Genomic DNA, 20,610 nt, shown 5'->3' on the forward strand with positions numbered 1-20,610 from the left:
ATGGAATCGAAGGTAACCTTCAAGCTTTTCATTGATGCCACATGTATGGGCATGCATTTATGACCCGGCTTTCATCCATCGAACGAGGCGCTCAATCCGGTAGTTATCTCCGTTCGACGATAAACCGGCTAGTGTTTCCGTCTCAAGTGTTGTAACTGATGCAAAACCTGTCAAGCAGATCCGATGACAGCGACGGTTAGCGTAGCCGCACCCCACGCCCCACCACGAAAGATAATGACGGCTTCGGAAGCACTACCGATGGCTAGCGTAGCCGCCTTGTGATAGATTTTATCTCGGAGGTATGCCTTTGCAATCCACGACATGGCCCTTGTGTGGTTTCAAGTTGTTGATGCTCTCATACTGTCGACAGGAGTGCTAGAATTACAGGGTTTTAAGATTTCAAGGACTTCAGATGTGACATTTCTCTATTCAACTCAAGCAAGATTGCTAGGATAAAGTACAGACTGTAGCGGAATCATCTCTTCCTTCAAGGTTCTAGGGGAAGTGAAGCGCATCAGAACTTTCGCACTTCCAGCCTTGTCATTCGTTCCACTGCTTCTGCTTCCGCCGAAGGATTGATGGCCAATCACGGCTCCTGTAGTCTTGCAGTTGAGATAAAAGTTGCCAGCCGAGTATCGTAGTGTGTCTTCTGCTTGACGGAGAACTTCCCGATCATTCGCGAAGATTGCACCGGTCAGAGCAAATCCACCTCCTTGCGTATCGATCTTGGCCATGACTCGCTCGAACTCTTCGTCAGGGTAAACATACGCCACGAGTACTGGGCCGAAGATCTCCTGATCAAATAGCTCATGGTCAAGCGTGTTTGCGGCATACAACGAAGGCTGGATGAAATGACCCTTGCTTCCATCATAAGAGCCGCCAAAGACCTTTTGGAGTCTGCTGTCGCCATTGGCCTTGTCTATAATCTTGGTAATCTTGTCAAATGCTCCTCTGTGAATAACTGGACCCAAGAAGTTTTCATAGTCTTCGGGCGGGCCCACTTTAATTGGTTCCATCTCTTTCTTAATCTGTTCGAGGAACTCCTGTGCTCTACTTTCTGGAATGTAGACTCGAGAACAAGCAGAGCACTTCTGGCCAGAGTACTCAAAGGCAGCTCGAACAGTGTGTTTGACAGCATTGCCTATGTCGGCTGATGAATGGATCAGGTGGAAGTTCTTACCAGATGTCTCTCCTACCATTCGAGGCATGTCGCGATACTTCTTGTTGACGACGCCTTCTGCTGCTTTGCCGTACAAGCTTCGGAACACGTCCGAGGATCCAGTGAAGTTGAGAGCTGAAAATTCCTTGTGTTCGTACACAGTTTTGGTGATGAGCTCTGCATCACCAGGTAGAAATTGGATGACGTTAGGCGGTAGACCAGCTTCGAGAAGAATCTGATATACCAGCCAGCTTGCATAGACGCCTGTGGGTGAAGGCTTCCACAGTACGACGTTGCCCATGATTGCTGGGCCGGATACAAGGTTACCACCAATAGCAGTGAAGTTGAATGGCGACACTGCATACACGAATCCCTCTAGGGGCCGCCAGTCTGTCCGTCTGCATAGCGTCAGTGTTGTTCTCACGAAAATCAACTTCTCAAGCCTCACCCAAAATTGCCAGGCGCGTTCAAAGTCGGCTGCTTGTTGTATACTTCCTCGGCATATGAAACATTGAATCGGAAGAAGTCTGCAAGTTCGGCGGCAGCGTCGATCTCGGCCTGCCATGCGTTCTTGCCTTGACCCAGCATCGTTGCCGCTACCAACTCATATCTGTATTTGCCAGCTACCAATTCTGCAGCCTTCAAGAAGATTGCAGCACGATCCACGAACGGAGTCTTTTGCCACGACTTCTTGGCCTCGAGCGCGGACGCAATTGCATTCCGGACGTCTTCAACACTTGCGGCACTAGACTTTGCGAATTCTCGAGCATGTTCCGAGGGTATAGTTGATGTGAGAGATTGGCTTGTTGTTCTTGAAATTCCGGAGACGTGAAGCGGCACATGCATAGGAAGTTTGGAGCGCAATGTCCGCAAGGCTTCGTCGAGCCTTGCTCTCTCTGGAGAAGACTTTGCGTAATGCAGATTCTCCTCGTTGCGAGCGTTCGGCAGCTTGAAGTGGCCGCTTGTGGCTATACCAGCCTTTAAGGAAGCTATACGGATGGATGGTCGGACATGATTCCATGGAAGTGTTTGTAAGCGTAAAACAGAACGCATTGTCAAGAAATGTCTTCAAAGCAGCAAGGTTGTTTCTAGTTGTCGTGTTTGGCTCGGGAGAAGGGTGATAGCTTGGAGGGAACTTGTGAGGAAAAGTTCAACCTCGCCGCTAGGCTCTCGCTCACAGTCAATGACATGGCGATAGACCGCAGGCGCTTCCGCTAGCCTTCGGATTGTGCTACCGATATGTCTTATCAACTCATGAAAGTTCGCCGACATTTGGAGGGTGTGAGCTCCTGGAGCTGATGACGGAGAAGGCGCAGAGTGGGGAACTCGGCAGGGTTTCCGCGCTTACGCTAACCTCTGCTCCTGAACTCACGACAGACCACCTTCTTTCTTGTTCCAAATCGGAGGTCACCCGACCACGGTGAACAGTAGTCCAGTCTCGCTCCTATACACCCTTCTGACTGGTTGTTTTAGCGATTTTGGGGAAGCCAACGCGACATATTCAAATGTATCAACCTCGAAGATTTCAGTGTCGGGAGAGTCTGCATCTTGTGATTCTATGACAAGACACAAACCATGCAAGCAACAACTACATCTCAACACATTCTGAAATTCAGCACTAGGTCTATACCATTGTCTTCCTACGATGCATCCAGAATTCCAATCAGCCAGACACGTCTTCGGTATCGTTGCCGCGGCTACACTTCTGTGACGTCCAAACGGCAAGATGTTTCGCATGTTCCCAGCACCTCTTTTCGACGAACTCTTCAAGCCTTACCAACAACCACTCTCTTGCGATCGCTTGTAGTTCTCTCGGCCACGGCGCTTCCGGCGAAATTACTGGCTTCTCTCATTCGCTTGACCAAAGAGCACGTTGGCATCATCGAATCTGTCAGTCCTTTGCGATGGACCTTCAGAAGATTATTATACGACAACTTCTGCATTGGCTTCCGTAAAGATGAGATTCGGACCAAAACCCAAGAGCTTCGTCGCGTTGGCTTCACGGGAATTGTATTGGCGAATGCTCGTGAGGCTCAGCCTACTACAGATTCTCACGTAGGCTCGGTGATTGGAGACGTTCAGTGTGAGGAATGGGTCAACAACAATCTCGAATCTGTGCAAATGGCGGAGCCTGGCGACTACATCGGTCTGAGGTTCACAGGCGCAGGTGCAGCAGCCGCGAAGTTCTTGTCGGACTTCTCGGCTACTTGCAAATCCCACAATCTCGGAGAGGCGAATAATCTCTATGCTTCTGAGATGCAGTACTATACTTTGCAGGTGGAAAGGATATGCAAAGCAGCTGAAGCTCGAAAAGTACGAGTTTTGATCGATGCCGAGTCGTCCACCTACCAAAGGGCGATCGATTGTGCCGCTCTTGTGAGTCTTGTTAGTACTCGTCCAATGACTCGAATGACTTATATCTTAGCAAATCATGCGTCGCTTTAACACTTCGCCAAGAGCTCTGGTGTTGAACACTTATCAAATGTCAGTTGCACGCACCTTTTGACAAATGTCGATACTGACTTTGAATAGGTATCTCAATTCAAGTGCCGACAAACTCAGATTGCATCTAGATCACTCAATCAAGCATGGCTATATACTCGGGATCAAGATGGTGCGAGGCGCATATCTTCACACTGAACTCGACAGACAATCTCTTCACATCTCCAAACAACAGACTGACGAAGCTTATGATGATACTGTCCGTTTCCTGTTGCGAGAAGGGAGCGGTGCAGCCTGGAAAGCCGATGTCATGCTAGCAACTCACAACGCAAAAAGTGTCCGACAAGCCTTTGACCTATACACCAGCACTTGCATCACCTCGAAGCAAAACGACAGATTCAAGCCTCAGGTCTGTGGTATGACGTTTGCGCAGTTGATGGGTATGGCTGATGAGGTGTCTATGGACCTTGTCAGAAGGATTGAGCAGGCGAGGAAGGAGGATTTGCTCAGACATCTAACAGAGGTGGACACTGCAACCATGCATCCTCGTCTTGGCGTTTATAAGTATACTGCTTGGGGATCTTTGCGTGATTGTCTCCTGTACATCTTGAGACGAGCAGAGGAGAACAAGGATGCTGCTGCTAGAACCCAAGACACTGCTTTTGCGATATTGCGCGAGCTGAGATCGAGAGTTCTGAATAGAAGTTGACTTTGAAACGTTGCATTCATATCACGACTTAATACAATCTTCTCAACTGCAGTCCAGTGACATCGCTCTCCAATAAAAGTCTTAAGGTGTTTGTGTTTTCCTCTGTGTCATTGAATGATCGGGATTGCCGCGGACGTTATCTGGTTCAGGTCAACATTGGGTACGTCTGAGTTCTGCAACGGCAGCTGCGGAGAGCTTCGAGCTAGTGCAGGCGCCTTGCTATCAGTCATCACCCAAAGCCATCGTTCTCGAACCATACCCCGCCTTTGGAGTTTCTGCCGACACATGGTGATAAGATGTGAGAAAGTTAGCGTAGGCGCCTGTACCAATCACCTCGTGCGATTTTCATCATTCCTTCCTCCGTTACTTCATCTTGTGATACAGTATTGCGAATGTTCTGTTTGTCTTTTCCTATACAAGAAGTGATATCCCTCATTGCACCTAGATCCAGATCCTGTAGTTGACGAAATGCTTGGTAGAGAGGTTGCATGACCAACGAGTCGTTGAAGATAAGCAATGCCGACTTGAGCGATGCGGACTGTACTTAAGGTCTTTTGAGCAGGAAATCTGACCAATCTACCACTCTCTACTGCAAATACTTTCCAATACTTCGTTCCCACTCACCTTTGTGTAGTAACGCTCACACGCGTCAACCATCAATCATGACTTCTTATCTGAACTATTTCGGCTTTGGAGGTGACAAAGCGTCATCTGCGAAAGTCGAAGACGCCCTACCAGCAAAGCAATCTCCAGTTCGAGCCTTGCCGGCTGCATGGTACACTTCACCGGAGATGTACGAGTTTGAGCGACGAGCTATCTTTACTCGTAGATGGCTATTCATGACCCATGCCTCGCGCATCAAGAATGCTGGAGATTTCCTTCGCTTCAACATTGCTGGGTACGATGTTATCATCAACCGCGATCGTACTGGAGCGGTCAACGCCTTTCACAACGTATGCAGACATCGTGCTTATCCTGTAGTTGAGAAGAAGGAAGGCAATGCCAAGATCTTCGCCTGCAGATATCATGGCTGGTCGTACGGTCTGAACGGCAACCTTGCCAAAGCACCAGGGTACCAGAATCTCGAAGGTTATCAGAAAGAGCAAAACAGTCTTTTCCGCATCCACGTCAAAGTCGACATTAACGGTTTCATCTGGATCAACATGGACGCAAAAGAAGTGCCAGAAGTGCCTTGGGAAGAACACTTTGCCGATGTCGACAAGCAAGAAAGATACAAAGACATTGATTTTGACAACTACGAACTCGACCATACTTATGAGCTGGAAGGAGAATTTAATTGGAAGATTCTAGCCGACAACTTCAATGAGTGCTATCATTGTCCTACGACCCACCCGGACATCCCTGATTTCATTAATCTCGAAACTTTCGATTCTGATCTCAAGGATGGCCATATACAGCATCACTGTATTTCTACTCCAGAGCAAGCAGCCAAGGGCTTAGGTGTGCACAGTACATACTACTTTCCAAATACTTCCATGACCGCCTCGTAAGTTACTCTACCAACATTGACCACGGGACACCCAACGCTGACACGCAGAAAAGACCACACTTCATCATGATCCAGAAGTTCCTGCCCAGCGGTCCTCTGAAGTCAACCATGAACTATGAGATCTACCGCAACAAGCACTCTTCCGAGGAAGATTTCAAACTCATCAGTTCTATGTACGCTCGCGTGATGGCAGAAGACAAAGTGCTTTGCGACCAAGCGCAGAAAAACCTCAACATTGGTGTATTTGTGAACGGGCAATTGCATCCGAAGTACGAAAAGGCACCATTGTTTTTCCAGCAAACTGTGCGGGAGGTTATCACGGCTCACTTTAGGAGGGAGCAACAAGAGGGAAGACAGATTTGGCCAGCGAGGAGAGAAGCTGATGATGAGGTGAGTAAGGATGACATTTTGATTTGCGAGGGGATCAGCTGTGGTGAGAAGAAAGAGGCTTTGGTTTGGTAATTTGAGAGAATGATGGAGGGTATAGGGATTCTTGTGTATCGTCTGGCTGCAATATATCAGACCGTCAGAATTGCCAGTTGCTTGCCGAATTCAGTTGTTCTTGTATCTCAAGTGTTTTTACATGAGAAAGCATGTGAATCTCACAATGGCAAGAGCTTCCTGATCGTTCATCACTTTCCCCCGGCTGCAATGCCTCGTTGCAAGATTTCGTCCAAATGACGACGGGACCAGCGCGAGAATAAACATAGGCAAGATAGATCTGATTCAAGGAGGATGGAAACCACGAGACGATACTATAGTCCGACAACCAAGCATGAAGAAAGATCAGATTGACACTTACTACACACCTTATATACCAACACCGTCGCCTCTCTTCCATCAATCAACCATCGCTTTATCGCCAGGCGGTGGTTGGCCCAGCGGTCATGCGCCAGCAACGAATTGCTGGCGACCTCCGCTGGAAGGTCTCTGGTTCGACTCTCAGAGTCGGACCTTGAGAGCCACTTATGGCTCCTTTCGCTCAAAACGAAACTAGTGTATCTGGTGGCTTTCTCCCCGCTGATAGGCTCTATACGACTGAGCCTCAACAGCGGGGATTTGTTTCGCTGGTTCGTCAGTCGAGTTGGAAAAATGATTTGTGAGTTGATGTCGGGCTTGTTGTAGTTGACTTGTTATGTTGCCAATGACTTTTGTTTGTGAGCAATTGCGCCAATGCGATATGTGATCTAGACCTCATAACCAATGACCAGACTTTTTAGGTAGAACTCGCACTTCTCTCAGCACAGAGCTATCTGTTTTTGAACTACTCATTTGAATTACTCATCTGGAAAGCCATACCAAACTCCAACATTCAACAATAGCCCTCACAGCTTCACCTTGGCAATGTCCGGCGCATCGATTGCGATACCCCAGTCCTCTTTGATGAGATCAGCAGCCTTCTCTGCCACAGTATATACACTGCTGCAGATATTCCCGCTGACGTGGTTCGGGAACACACTTGCATCAACCACTCTCAACCCTTGAACATCCTTGACCCTGAGCCTGCTATCCACAACTTCTCCCATTGCGCAGGTACCGATGAGATGATACTCGCCCATGACCCAATCTTTGACGGCTTCTTCACGGTCTGCAGCCTTGTCAAGATCTCTCGATGCGGCTGGGTAGGTACGACTCTGAATTAGTGGAGCAAGGTGCTTGGTCTTGGTTGTTTTGTGCATAAAATGGAGGCCGGCTGCAAGGACTGCAACGTCGGCGGGATGTTTTAGGTATGCAGGATCAATAATTGGGTGAACTGATGGGTCTGTGGCACGACTTATCAGCAATGGAGATCTTACTTAGCAGTCATTCGCTGGGTTGCACGGCTTACCAGCACTCTTGATATGGCACGAGCCCCGAGAAACAGGATACTGCAGAGCCGGACCTAAGACCATGCGGTGATTCCTTGTGTTATCAGGTGGAGGCCACACTTTCTGCGTGCGGAGGCCCTCTGCAGTATAGTCTGCTCCAGCGGGTATCAGAATATACTGCAAATTTGCAGACTTGTCGCTTTCAAGATGCGCAATCACTTGGTTCAGCTGCTGTTTGTAGAAGGGTGTGGTGTCGGAGGCACTCTGCTTCTCACGAATGCTCTTGACGGTCTTTTCGAGATTGTCGGGGGAGACGACAGCCTTGTAGGGAAGGAAACCTTGTGTGCCACTTACGGAGGTCAGCGGTCCTCGTTGATGCTCGACGTAAGCGCGTGTGGCTGCTTCCATCGTGTCTGGGTCGCCCATAATGTCGGAAGTGATATTACCAGGCTTGAGCTCCAGACCAAGGACAGTAACAGCATGATCCTGAAGATTCCTGCCGACGCCAGGAAGCTCAACCTTACACTCAACGCCAGCCTGTTTGAGGATTTCAGGATCACCAATACCAGAAAGTTCCAAGATTTGTGGTGAGTTGATCGTGCCTCCACATCGGTTCAAGTGTTTCATGCTTGCGCATATACGGTTTGAGAGCCTTCGAAGACCAACCAGAATCTCCGACGAGAGTTGCCCAGTCATCGTAGTCTGCATCAGATCCTCGAACGTACCTGATCCAATCAGTATACATACATTATACATATCAAAGTAAGATGCGAAATTGCTAACATCATATAGTTGATGGCACTCGAGCCTCCAAGAGCTTTTCCTCTGCTCAAGTGATGTTCAATGCCACGTTGCTGGGATTCATGTTAACAGAGGCACAAGTTTCACTCATGACGGATCTCACCTGCGGTACTGATTTGAAACAATGATCATATTCAGGATTGCCTAACATTTGTACGAAAGCAGCAGGACTATCCACGAGAGGATCATCAAGTCTTGACTTGCCGACCTCGAGTACTCCAACGACGACTTCAGGATCTTCTGTCAAACGGGCAGCTACAGCAAGACCAGCCGTACCACCGCCGATGACAATGAAGTCGTAGTTTTCTGATAGGAAGCCCCGAGCGCAGGCAGCAAGTGCTGGGAGGGACTCGGTAGCATTGTAGATACCATACAAGCCCCCGCCTTGACCATTAGTATCAGTGGTGGCTGTCATCTTGATGGTTGGTTGATCTGTGTCGTTCCTCGAGCGAAGAGCACAGCGACTTTATACATGGCAGCGGCAAGAGAGCTGTGGATAGCTCATGCTTGGCTACAAGGATAGCAGCATTGGCGTAGGAACTGTTGTCTCCTTTGTCGCTTCGTATCACTTCGTCAGGCGCCGGCGGCGTGCAGAAGGGCAGACGATGCAATCTGGAGATGCATGTCCAAGCCTCGACCCCTCTTTGGCGTCGCGTTTGGCAAGAACGTGGTGAGATCTTCTACCTTTTTCAGATCCCTCGAATCCTTACCGTAAGCTGTTGCTCGCGCGTCGCTGTCAAGATTGTATATCTGACACGGCGAGCGCAGTGGTGTGCATGTTGATCACAATCCTTCTCATGCATGTTGTTCCAAGACCCATCTGAAGCCACATTTCCTACTCTGATATCGACCTCGTTTGACCGGACCGAGGATAGACAATCATATCATACTTGTTACATTAGTATCGCGTCTAGAATTTCAATACGTAAAAACATTTGGAAAGCCCTCTGACTAGCTGGAGGAGTAGGATTCCGAAGGTTTGGGAAGTGCTACAAACCAGAGGAAGCTTTGACCAAGTCTCTTCTTATGTAAGCACTAGCCAACCTTCCGACGAGCAGCACCTCAATTCTCCCCAGCTATACAGAGTGATCCACAACTCTATCTCTCTGGATCTGGGGGTAAGTAAGATAGAGTGTGTATCTGTCTCTTTCATTCAAATTATACACGGCTTAGGGTTTGTGGAATCCCAAAGATCTAGAGACAAAAGGTCACCTCCGCCAAGCCGGCCCAGACAATGATGAACTTACATCGACCCGACCTCAATCCAACCCTCTGCAGTGATTGTCATCCTTGTCCTACTCCCGAAATGCCTTTGATCCGAATTTGGGAATATCAGAACGTCAAGACGACATCGAAGAGTTTTTCTGCACACGGCAAGCCGTCGTTATAGTCGGACCGCGTCGCGCAAAACGGCCCATCGCCAGGGTTGACTCCAAGGTTCAATACATGTTATACCACGACCTGTTATGAAGAGCTACAAGTCGGCGGCATGCCCAAAAAGTGAAAACGCCAAAATCTCACTTCCGAAGTTCCAAATAATGCATGGCACAAAACCGAAATGACATGCTGCAAAAGAAGGTGAAACATCCGCGACGTCGGTGGAAAAAACCTCCCAGGGATGGTATGCCCTGGAACGCTTATGACGCTATACCAAGGGTAACGAGGAACGATTTGACAAGGCAAGACATACGGCTACACAGCCGAGCCGTATTTCCAGCACTGCTTGGCAGAGATCTGAGACCGACTGATTTCGGTAAGTAATGGGAGCGCGTGGTGTTTAAAACATTCTCAACGGCGCATGACGGCCCAGGGCACAACGTCTTCTTGGTTCAGTATCAAATTCTTGCTACTACGAAGAAATTTATTTGTCTGTATGAAGGGTTTGGTAAGTATTTAAGTTGAGATGAATGCCATGCCGAAAATGGCAGAATATCAATCTACTTCGAAGCAGTGTATACCACGACGACTATCATTACAAAGATGCACTTTCCTCAGATCTTCATTGCTTCAACGGCACTATACAGCTTGGCTCTGGCCCAGCCTGTGACATTGATCGACGACATCAAAGGAAAAGCCACTTTCACCCTCAATCAGATCCTCAACACTAACGTAACAGCCAAACCTCCTGCCCAAAAGCTCCTAAATGTATACGCAAAGTATGCAAAAGCAGGAGCATCAGCACCAACCGCTGTCAGAAAAGCAGCAGCTTTAGCAATGGCATCAGGCTCAGTCGCCAACAAGCCAGAACCCAGCGATACCATGTATCTCTGCCCTGTCACTGTGGGAGGCAAGACCTTGAACCTGGACTTTGATACCGGCAGCTCAGATCTCTGGGTCTACTCGAGCTTGCAGCCTTCCGCTCAACGCTCTGGACACGACTACTACAGCCCTAACAACGCAAACATCATGTCCGGCCAGTCTTGGAATATCGTCTACGGCGACGGCACAGGCGCAAGCGGTAAAGTCTACGCCGACAAAGTGGTCGTCGGCAGCGTAACCGCAACCTCTCAAGCAGTGGAGGCCGCAACCTCCGTCTCCTCAGGCCTGACCTCGCAACAAGACAGCGATGGCATCCTGGGCCTAGCAATGAGTTCCCTGAACACCGTGTCTCCAAACAAACAAACCACTTTCTTCGATACCGTGCGTCCTCACCTGGCCAAACAAGTCTTTACCGCAGACTTGAGACACGGCGCACCGGGCAGCTACGGCTTTGGCTATATCGACAGTACAAAGTATACAGGCAGCATCACCTACGTAAACCTAAACTCCAACAATGGATTCTGGCAATTTAACGCTGGAGGCTACGCAATCGGCAGCGGTGCCAAAGTTTCAAAGACCATCTCTTGCGTCGCTGACACCGGTACCACTTTGATGCTCTTGCCTTCCGACGTCGTCTCTGCCTACTACGCTCAAGTCAAAGGCGCAACCTACTCCTCCTACGAAAGCGCCTGGATTTTTCCCTGCAATGCCGCCATGCCAACTTTCAACGCCGTCATCGGAGGCAACAAGTTTGCAGTCCCTGGCTCCTACATCAACTTTGCAAACCTAGGCAACAACTGGTGTTATGGAGGTATGCAGAACGATACTGGAATTGGTTTCTGCATCTTGGGAGATATATTCATGAAAAGCCAGTTTGTGGTCTTCTCGCAAATGTCGTCCACACCGCAGTTGGGCTTTGCTGCTAAGAATCTGTCATGAACGAATTTGTTTTTCTTTTTTTCCGGGAGAGTTGTGGTTTTCGATTTGTGGGGGTTGGCTTTTAGGGATGGATCTGGTGTTAGTCAGATGGGAAAAGGGCGCTGCTTCGGGTTTGCATGGAAAAGGTTTAGATGTCAATATGATGGGAGGAGGCTGCAGGACAGCCTCCAACTGGGCTCGCACATATATGGAATAGAGGAGATAAGGGGTCTGGAGTTTATTGGACATAGACCGCATAGAACGTGTTGGATGTTCGGTTTTAACAGAGCATACACATCGGAGTATCATACATTGCTTACATTGAGCTTCATATCGGCATATTTGGGAACATTTCTGGTCAATGATTCATGATATTACGATTTTTCTTCCATCCTGGATATGTACCTGTCTGCTCGGATCGACGCTTTTGCTTCATCTCGTCCACTCACGCCATAGACCTCAACTTTTCCTGTTCGTCAGTAGTTAACTGTCCAAACACCTGCCCAAAGCCATCTTCCCGTGCCTTGGTAGCAAACCACTGGAGCAGATATCCTTGAGTCTCATCATCTCTGCTTCTGCTAGGCATATCATCCGCAACCATGCCCATCAAAGCCTCCTTAGTCATACCAGTACCCAAGTCCAAGAACCCATCGTCGTCTTCCCAATCCGAGTCGCCACTACCGACGGATTCTGCCTTTTCGAGCTCAGAGGCTGGAGCCAGTGTTTCAACACTACGAGAAACGTTGTTGGCTAGAAGTTCATCGACGAGGATCTTGACGATCTTGAGAGGGGCGGGGATGATGGTATATTGGTCGGGGTTGGCACGGGCACGGCTCCTAGTCATGATGCGCGTAGATGTAGGCATGATCATGTCGCCCTTTACCTGAACAGTGTCGAGGCGGGGGTCGTGAAGGTCGTAAAGGCGGGAGAGAGCGATGATGCTAGGTAATGATTAGCCATTATTCGTGCAAACGGATACTGAAAACTTACTTCTGTCTGATCTCATCATAACCGGCAAAGTTGATGGAGTTCTCAAGCCACTTGGTTAGAACGACTTGCAGACCGCTCTCTTCGCCGATAGCGAGTTGAGCAAGGAAGTCAACAACCTCTCTGGCCGAAAGCAAAGATAGTCTTGCAAATACAAGAATCAGACTCTGGATGACCTGCGTCTGTGTGGCAGTGCTGAGTCTGTGGGCGACAGCGCTCAGCAATTGTGCCAAGTATGGACCAAGTCTTTCGGACCCAGCCTTCTCGACCAAGGCGGCAGCAAGACCACCGACCTCACCGGCGGCATTGTCGTCAACAGAAGGACCAAGAAGACGGTCGATGATGACTAGAATGACTTCGAGACCACTCTTACCGTCGTGGTTTGCCCAATTGAACATTTGTTCGGGGTCTTTCTCCAGCATATACCGAGTGCCAGAGGTTGCTGACTTAAGCAACTCTTCGTCGGGAGATTCGAGTAGAAGACGTGTGAGCTTGGGCATGATGGTGACGATGAAGCCCTGAGGTAGTGGTGAGGGGCCATTCTTTGCGAGATCAGAAAGCATATCTGCAGCAAGGTTGGTCAAGGAGTTCTCATCAGTGAGGTTAGCAACATCAAATGCTCCTGATAACGAAGGCAAAACCTTGGCACAGAGTTGTGTGTAGACCTCAGGACCAGCACCTGACAGAGTCTCCGAGATGTCCTCAAATGTCTCGGCAATGAGGATGTAAATCTGGTAGTTGACAGCGCACCAACTGGCAATGGTGAAAAGGACATCCAAACCAGAGCCAGTCAAACAAATGCGAGTGTCAATCATAATGGCATCACGCAATGTCTCGACAATGGCAATCATGACATCCTCTGACTCGTCCATGTCGCTGAAGTCAAGCTCAGTGACGAATGTATGAATAGCGCTGATGATGGCAGGCTGCATCGAGACGTTGTTGGCAGAAGTAACGCCGGTGAGATATGCTTGCATGGAACGAATGCAAGACACCTTGACCACGTCAGAGGGGTCATTGGTAATTGCATGCAGTGATTGTTCCATAAGCGAGGATGCCACGGCTCCGAGAGCAGAGTCAGCGGTGCGGACCAGACTACTAGCGGTCAAGTGACCTCTAGCTCGAAGGAAGACGTGTTCCTGCTGCATTGCATATCTGATAAAGTCGATGTAGGCACTAGCAATTTCAGGAGCTATCGGTCGCTCAGCATCAGAGAAGTCAGTCAAGAGTTGGTTGAGGATGAAAAGAGCAGACTCCTTTGCCTTCCAGCTTGAGTCAGTCGAGTAGAGCTCGCGGGTGTAATGTAGCAGACCCTCGATGGCACCAGCACTCTGCCACTCGCCGAGTTTGATGGCCAAGTCAGCACAAGCAGTACGAGGAGTGTAGTTTGCAGTGACATTTGATTCCTCAGCAAGGAAGATGTTGAGATCAATGTCCCACAAGCCTTCCTCTTCCGTGGTAATGTGGGCATACGTCACAGTAAGCTTCATAACCTCTGTGATCCATGTGTCTGGCATTGACTGAGATTGCAGTTGCTCTTCGAGCTGTTTTCGGACAGGAGCTGCACGAAGACAAGCCTGCATAAAGTCCAGCTCTTCGAGCACCAGGAAATCCAGAGTGAACGGCAGACCATCAGCATCTTCAAGTCTACCTTGGCGATCATGGAGGATGAAAGATTCATGATATGGTTGGCGTAGATTGTTGAGCTCTTGCCATGTTGCGGCAAAGAGAGCAGGAGCCTGGGGAGCCAGAACCGAGGGGAAGATGGAACGAATACGCATCAAGACCTTGACGACTTGCAACTTGAGGGCGATAATGCCACGATATTCCTCAGCGACAGGGTTTTGGGACTCTTCTTGCTCGACAGGAGTGGCTGGGATGGGCATGTTCAAAGTAGCGAGGAAGAAGGGGTACCAGTTGTTGAGAGTCTCTTCAGCAAAAGACTTGACAGCAGACTTGTGGTCCTCCAAGACCATTTCTAGCATATCGAAGCATGATCTGAAGACGGAAACAGCCAGAGCGCGAAGGATGGTAGGGCGTGAGCTGGTTGCGACAGCGAAGACAGACGAGACGATCTGGTGGGCGACATTGAAGAATTGATCATCGTTGAAGCAGTCGTCAACCAAGTCTTGCAGGACCTTGAGGGCACCATGTAGTTGACCGTCCTGGCCGTTGTTGATGATGTGTAATAGGGTGGGAAGGAGGTTCGGGTATTCATCAGGAAAGTCGGCAGTAGCAATCTTGCTAACAACGATAGAAGCAGCACTCTTGATCTTTCTCTCCTGGTGTGCATCGGTGGCCAGGTCAAGTAGAGCTTGTCTCAGGTTTGCACGGTCTTCGACAGAGACGAGCATCTCGCCCTTGAACTCTTCGAACTGGGGAGACCATACTTGCTGTACAAACTGCTTGAGGAACAGCAGAGCAGCTTGGCGAGTGGGTAGGTCGATGGATTGATGTGTAGCGACGGCGATCAGGGTGGGAGCAAAGGTTGGGTTCGTGTAGAGCTGGCGAAGCTGCAGCTCAGCGTTGCGACGAGGAGCATCGTTGGGCGACTGGGTGTCGTGGAGGAGCTGGACTATTTGCTGCTCCATGGTGTGGTAGAGACGTGGTAGGCGATTTGCTTTAGCGTATCGCGGGGTAGCAAGGGAGAATCGAGGGGCACGCAGCGAGGGGCGCTAGAGGTTGATTATGTTCATGTACAATCTTCTTTGATCCCAGCCCCAGAAACTGCCTTGGTGTGATGTCAATTGATATAACAAGCAGCAATCAAGGTTGGGCAGCAGCTGTCGATTGATGATTTGCTGGCCGTGACTCGTCAAAGATTGCCCACAACACGCGACCATAAGCCAAGACGCGTCTTCCCAACGCGTATCAATTTACCCTTTTCACCACTTTCATCGACACTCCATCAACATGGATGACACTGATGTAGTCGTCACTTTCCAGACCTTCGTCGGCGTCTTTAGTGACTTTCTGATCGTCGCCATTCACACCATCCTCTATGAGCGCCACATCTACCCTCGCGAGTCCTTCCTGTCGGCCAAGAAGTACAATTACAGCGTCCGCCAGTCTCGACACCCCAAAGTCTGCCAATGGATCAACGACGCTGTCGCCGCCGTCCAAACCGAGCTGCTGAAAGGTACCGTAGACCGTCTAGCTGTTGTCATCTACTCGCAACAAGACATACCTCTCGAACGCTTCGTCTTTGATCTCAGCCGCTTCCCTTTTGTCCCAAAGGAATACCACTTTACTCCCATGTCACGTACCACCGACGATGGAGAGACCGTCGCCGTCCTTCCCAGAGTCGATCTAGAAGAGCAGATGCGTGCAACAATGACCAGACTGTCATCTTGTGGCTCCACCCTGAAGCCTCTACCCGAGAACTGTACATTTACTGTCGCTATAGAATTGCGTGACAATACAAGTCCTCCAATTGGTCATCCTCAACCTTGGATTCCTGCTCAGCCCGACCTCCGCAACAAAAACCCTGATGCTGCCAAGAAGAACAGTCGTACTACTCCTTTGCGAGCCGTTTCCGCCGGAGACATGGTCTTTGAGACCTGGATTGAAGAAGCAAAAGCGAAGCTCGATCCTGCTTGAAAATCCTTGCTACCATGCCCACTCCCTTGGAATTCAGCAGTCACCCCTCACATCTGCATCTCTGGCTTATTGACATCAACATGTCCGTTCCTCATTCCTCTGATGGAAAACTTCTTTCTCTCAGGCTCCTTGATACCCTCTGTCGGCAGGATTTGCGGCACGAGCGTCGTTGGTTCAACATCCTCCATCTCGGCTGTCGCTGGTCGTGTAGCACTATCGTGACCTGGCACATAAACAGTTGCTGTTTCGGTGACTGTCGAAACTGGCATAACAACTGTCTTCCAAAAGATTTTCTCTTTCTCGCAAGTGCCAACATCACAGGATGCCACTCGGAAAGTCCTTGTATTTCTGCCATAATCAATCGTTGCGTCCATCAACATATGGTTGTTGTCGTTGGTGAGAACCAATGTAAATACGGCGAACAGAAAGTTCAGGCCGAAGGCCCCGAAGCACAGAAGAAACAGCATATAGCCGCAAGGGTTGGTGTTGTTGGACATTGCTGTACTTCTCGCGAAGTTTCTTGAATAATCGATTGAATGTGATTTTGTCAGAGGTGATATGAACAAGGGAAGAATACAGGACTCAAGCTGGAGTATTCAAAAGGGCACACACTCGAGCTGCCTAAGCGTCAATTGGCTTTCGACGAACAAGCAAGGCCGTGAACATGACCTGATCATGCCATATCAACCCCACATAACACACTTCATCAAAGTCTTTCGTAAACATCATTCCAAGGCACCAAGGACCTCAAATCAAGCTCCGATGAACACTCCCAGTCCGAGCAATGCGAGTAACCACTTTGAATCCTCAAGCGGTGGACTGCCACATATCCACCATCTCATCGTCAACACCGCATCCGACTGATTCGTCTGGTCATTTCTCAGTATCTCATCCACAATTTTCTTCCATTAATCGCCTGATCAGAATCTCAACATCCTCGCCCTTTCCAGGACATCCCGACCATATGCGATTACCAATCCTGGTAGACATGCAGTCTGGCTTGATATGTTCCACGAGCAGCAAACGACAAAGAAAAGGAGTTGAAGTTTTCGATTGTATTTTTTTCGTTGCGGATGTTTGAGCAGATATACTGGTCTCGCTTAACGACAGCGGAAATACTCGTTCCTAAAACCTGGTGCTATCTCCATCAGATTTACCATTACATTACCTCGCCTAAAGCGACCCTTGTATCACAAAACTACCTCTCTCCTTCTCGCAGCAATACGGCCGAGAGCACTCCAAGATGTGACCATACTAGCCTTCGGGAAGAGACTGCAAGATAGTAGTGAGCCTTGCCCCTGTAAACAACACTAAGGCGGACTCGTTATCCGGTCACAGTGCCCCGGGCAAACAGTCTTGGTGGCAGTCAAATAAGCGTGCGTGGTGAGTCGGCCTTCGAGCCAAGTCCAGGTGCCTGGTCGATCAATCGTCATGGTTATAGGTCCCTTTGGAGCTGTTCCTGTGCAAAGCGATTGCCACTTGGTGCTCGAAATATCGCAGTATTTTCCGTGGACGACGTAGGCCAGAATGGCGACAAGAATGGTTATTAGAGCGGCAAAGCCCAAGATGTCCTCAACTTCAACTTCAATCGTGTCGCGACTTGGCTGCTCCAACTTGGAAGATTTGCTGCGCTTCTCCTTAGATGGAGTCTTCTTTATGGGCCGTTTCCCGGATGGACTCTTCTTTCTGGGTTGAGCATCGACATCTGAATTGGATCGTGAGCTGTCTTCCGGTCCCGAGACTGTCGTGTCGGTTGCATGTATCGACGTCTTTTCATCAGGTTTGACTTGTCTTCTGATAGTCATGTTGGGTTGCCGTCGATATGATCGTCGAAGAGGATGTGAAAATAAATGGGACATGGATTTTTACAGCCTACAGACCCGTCGAGTAGTATCCTTATGGTTGCTGGGACAAACAGCACATGAACAAAACGAATATTGAACTTGATTTTCTGCTGCTGCTTTTTGAGCAAGTATACAGAACACGCCAAGCGACTCAAAAGGTACATGGAGCTGCCTCTCTTCTGGATTTTCCTCTATCAATGTTGCTCGTATGTAATATCGCCTATTTTGGTGAGGCGGCGATTCAATATAGCGTACGTGCCCGGTTGAGGAATCGGCCACGCGGTGCCTTGTCCAGGAGCCTCTACTAAGGTAGGTGCTGAACACGATGTGCTTGCCAGAGCATGCGCCTCCCCCCTGCTCCCAACAGTTGTTGCAAGTTCTTCGATCCATTCCTCGCTGCTAATACACCAACTTTTCCACCCTCTCTCTGGCTCAACGATCAGGAAGAAGAACACGCAAGCAAAAACAAGGCTCGTGATTTCCATCGCGCTGATGCTTGGTTGCGTCAACTTGTAATACAAGCGGCAGATTATGAATTTGGAAATGAAAATGAAGAAGTAGCAGGATAACGTTTTTGTTGCTGTTGTTGCTGATCGAGTTAACTCTTCAGTCCGAGGTCTTCTCCTCTCTCCAAGCACCGGCTATATGAAGCTTATGTCAAACTAGGAAGCAACCTTCGGGCCAGCAGCTTCTTGTTTCGGTCATACGAGCAGATACCAAGCGCTGGGCGGCCTTGGGCTTTCTCGAAGCTTTGGACGAACTCCTTGAATATTGTGTAAATTTCATCGGTCGCGTTCCAACATGACCTGACCACAAAAGCATGCTTCTATCTTCCGTCGTACGAGAGTATAAGAAGGACCAGTTCACATGAATTGTCAATTCCTTTAATTTCCTCTGAGCATCTAAGATCTTTTCGCACCAGTGCCCGAGATGACTGAGCCCGAACAACCCCCAGCATACCCTACGCATACTGCAATACCTCCATCAAGCGAAGCCACCACTGCACCAGCATATGCTTCGAGATGTACTCATGGGATGAGCATGATGATACTACACCCCTCCAACCATCAAGAAACGTCCCTCCTTCAAGACCTCTCGAACGTCCTAATCGCCTACAGCCCACCGATCAACCCACAACTATCGATATAGGCGAGGCTGCTGGAACACTCGCCAACACTACCACTGAACCTACCAAATCCAAGTTCAAGGATGGAGACGATCCTCCTGATTCTTTCTTCGCTTGCATGGGGGCTTTTATGCTCGCATTCATCATTACGTGGATATACATTGCGGTTGTCCTCAAGCGTGACACGGATGCGTTCAAGGAGAACAGCGGAGTCTTGAAGGATTTGCAAGATGGACATCCAGACACGGAGCAGATGGTAACGCCAGCGCCTGGGAATTGGGATGCGAGCAGAGTTACTATCACTGCTTGGGATCGTCAAACTGTAACCGTAGGAACGGTTACTGAGGTTGATGTACACTGGTATACGATAACCCGATGAGGTATGGCAATGAGATTCTATCTGCTTAGAGAGTTTTCTGGCCACGAGCATTGGACATGCTCGTGGGTAGACACTCATGACCGCGGAGTGGAGGCAGGAATGATGATTGAAGACAAGTGTATTCGTTTTCAGATTCTGGTAGTGATCGCTGAGCCCAGCAGCAAAGAAGGTGTAAGAGCAAGAATGAGAGTGTATGCAAATTGGTGTATTGAGAAGGTCTGTTGATCTATTTATCATGATCTCCAGATGTTCATAGTGATGACTCGAGGATGAGAATAAAGAAGCAGAAGTCTCATCTGAGTGCTATTTTTGCATAAAGCCAAAGACATCCTCGATCGATGTTTTTTGTTCCCTGTCTCAGACACTTAGAGGCGGCACAAAGAGATGATGAAATCGAGTCATGTCGAGACAGGAGTGCATGAGACATGGCTTGAGAGGTTTTCCGATCCTCGAGTGGATGAAGCCATAATTTAACCGAGTGAGATATGCCTCAAACGTGGTTGTTCTTGCTTTCCGCTTGGTTCTTTCATCATCGCGGAAGTTCAAAGAAAGGGAAAGAGCAATCCTGGTCTCGCTTCTCCCAAGAGATACAGTGAGATGTATCACGAAGACAGACCATAGCTTTATTGACATGCTGTCTCAGACAGCGAGCAATGTCTTGTTGATAGTGTCGAGCTGGGTCGGGATGACAGAGTCCTGTCAATAAACTTATAGAAGACCGACTCAGAAGATGCGTCTGCTCGCAAACAAGCTGATGTCTTGCGTTTACATCACCATGGCCAAGGAAGCGACCTGAACCTGAGTGAAAGGAAGAACCTAGCTTCGAAATCAACCAAGATATTGCCGATTTGACGAGGTTACTTACGCTGGGATTCTGCGACATGCAATTCCGTACAGGTTTTCTATCTCGCCTCATGCATGTTCTAGTCATATGGAATCTTGACCAGTGTCACGGTTTACGAACAGCGAGAACCAAAAGAAACAGCAATTCGACATGTGTATGAGCTTGTATATCGGAACACCAAGAAAACCAAAGCGATTTCATCATGCATATAGTAAACAGATCCT

At 49.0% G+C, this 20,610-nt stretch overlaps 10 protein-coding genes across 10 annotated transcripts; 5 read left to right on the forward strand and 5 right to left on the reverse strand.

The window, feature by feature from the left end:
- Positions 1 to 434: 434 nt before the first annotated feature.
- Positions 435 to 2,212, reverse strand: M437DRAFT_39156 (delta-1-pyrroline-5-carboxylate dehydrogenase 1; the record flags this gene model as incomplete). Its single annotated transcript, XM_041019955.1, has 2 exons — positions 435 to 1,557; positions 1,608 to 2,212. 2 exons carry the CDS (start codon positions 2,210 to 2,212, stop codon positions 435 to 437), a joined length of 1,728 nt encoding a protein of 575 aa, XP_040883317.1.
- A 522-nt stretch (positions 2,213 to 2,734) lies between these two features.
- M437DRAFT_80790 (FAD-linked oxidoreductase) lies at positions 2,735 to 4,310 on the forward strand (the record flags this gene model as incomplete). Its single annotated transcript, XM_041027419.1, has 3 exons — positions 2,735 to 3,535; positions 3,585 to 3,643; positions 3,692 to 4,310. 3 exons carry the CDS (start codon positions 2,735 to 2,737, stop codon positions 4,308 to 4,310), a joined length of 1,479 nt encoding a protein of 492 aa, XP_040883318.1.
- Positions 4,311 to 4,972: 662 nt separating this feature from the next.
- Positions 4,973 to 6,282, forward strand: M437DRAFT_39873 (ISP domain-containing protein; the record flags this gene model as incomplete). Its single annotated transcript, XM_041020091.1, has 2 exons — positions 4,973 to 5,817; positions 5,874 to 6,282. 2 exons carry the CDS (start codon positions 4,973 to 4,975, stop codon positions 6,280 to 6,282), a joined length of 1,254 nt encoding a protein of 417 aa, XP_040883319.1.
- An 863-nt stretch (positions 6,283 to 7,145) lies between these two features.
- On the reverse strand, positions 7,146 to 8,844 carry M437DRAFT_80792 (alcohol oxidase; the record flags this gene model as incomplete). Its single annotated transcript, XM_041027420.1, has 5 exons — positions 7,146 to 7,582; positions 7,649 to 8,230; positions 8,295 to 8,353; positions 8,412 to 8,482; positions 8,533 to 8,844. The coding sequence occupies 5 exons, from the start codon at positions 8,842 to 8,844 to the stop codon at positions 7,146 to 7,148; spliced, it is 1,461 nt and encodes a 486-aa protein (XP_040883320.1).
- Positions 8,845 to 10,409: 1,565 nt separating this feature from the next.
- On the forward strand, positions 10,410 to 11,627 carry M437DRAFT_71893 (aspartic endopeptidase Pep1; the record flags this gene model as incomplete). Its single annotated transcript, XM_041025753.1, has 1 exon — positions 10,410 to 11,627. The coding sequence occupies one exon, from the start codon at positions 10,410 to 10,412 to the stop codon at positions 11,625 to 11,627; it is 1,218 nt and encodes a 405-aa protein (XP_040883321.1).
- Positions 11,628 to 12,051: 424 nt separating this feature from the next.
- M437DRAFT_39234 (importin beta-5 subunit) lies at positions 12,052 to 15,184 on the reverse strand (the record flags this gene model as incomplete). The annotated part of the gene is made up of 2 exons (XM_041019969.1): positions 12,052 to 12,547; positions 12,597 to 15,184. 2 exons carry the CDS (start codon positions 15,182 to 15,184, stop codon positions 12,052 to 12,054), a joined length of 3,084 nt encoding a protein of 1,027 aa, XP_040883322.1.
- A 322-nt stretch (positions 15,185 to 15,506) lies between these two features.
- Positions 15,507 to 16,193, forward strand: M437DRAFT_71895 (DNA-binding protein; the record flags this gene model as incomplete). The annotated part of the gene is made up of 1 exon (XM_041025754.1): positions 15,507 to 16,193. The coding sequence occupies one exon, from the start codon at positions 15,507 to 15,509 to the stop codon at positions 16,191 to 16,193; it is 687 nt and encodes a 228-aa protein (XP_040883323.1).
- A 47-nt stretch (positions 16,194 to 16,240) lies between these two features.
- Positions 16,241 to 16,690, reverse strand: M437DRAFT_80796 (uncharacterized protein; the record flags this gene model as incomplete). The annotated part of the gene is made up of 1 exon (XM_041027421.1): positions 16,241 to 16,690. The coding sequence occupies one exon, from the start codon at positions 16,688 to 16,690 to the stop codon at positions 16,241 to 16,243; it is 450 nt and encodes a 149-aa protein (XP_040883324.1).
- An 813-nt stretch (positions 16,691 to 17,503) lies between these two features.
- On the reverse strand, positions 17,504 to 17,998 carry M437DRAFT_62518 (uncharacterized protein; the record flags this gene model as incomplete). The annotated part of the gene is made up of 1 exon (XM_041024100.1): positions 17,504 to 17,998. The coding sequence occupies one exon, from the start codon at positions 17,996 to 17,998 to the stop codon at positions 17,504 to 17,506; it is 495 nt and encodes a 164-aa protein (XP_040883325.1).
- A 1,061-nt stretch (positions 17,999 to 19,059) lies between these two features.
- Positions 19,060 to 19,542, forward strand: M437DRAFT_80798 (uncharacterized protein; the record flags this gene model as incomplete). The annotated part of the gene is made up of 1 exon (XM_041027422.1): positions 19,060 to 19,542. The coding sequence occupies one exon, from the start codon at positions 19,060 to 19,062 to the stop codon at positions 19,540 to 19,542; it is 483 nt and encodes a 160-aa protein (XP_040883326.1).
- Positions 19,543 to 20,610: the final 1,068 nt, after the last annotated feature.

Source organism: Aureobasidium melanogenum (genome assembly GCF_000721775.1).
Source record: "Aureobasidium melanogenum CBS 110374 unplaced genomic scaffold scaffold_2, whole genome shotgun sequence".
In the NCBI taxonomy this organism is placed as follows: domain Eukaryota; kingdom Fungi; phylum Ascomycota; class Dothideomycetes; order Dothideales; family Saccotheciaceae; genus Aureobasidium; species Aureobasidium melanogenum.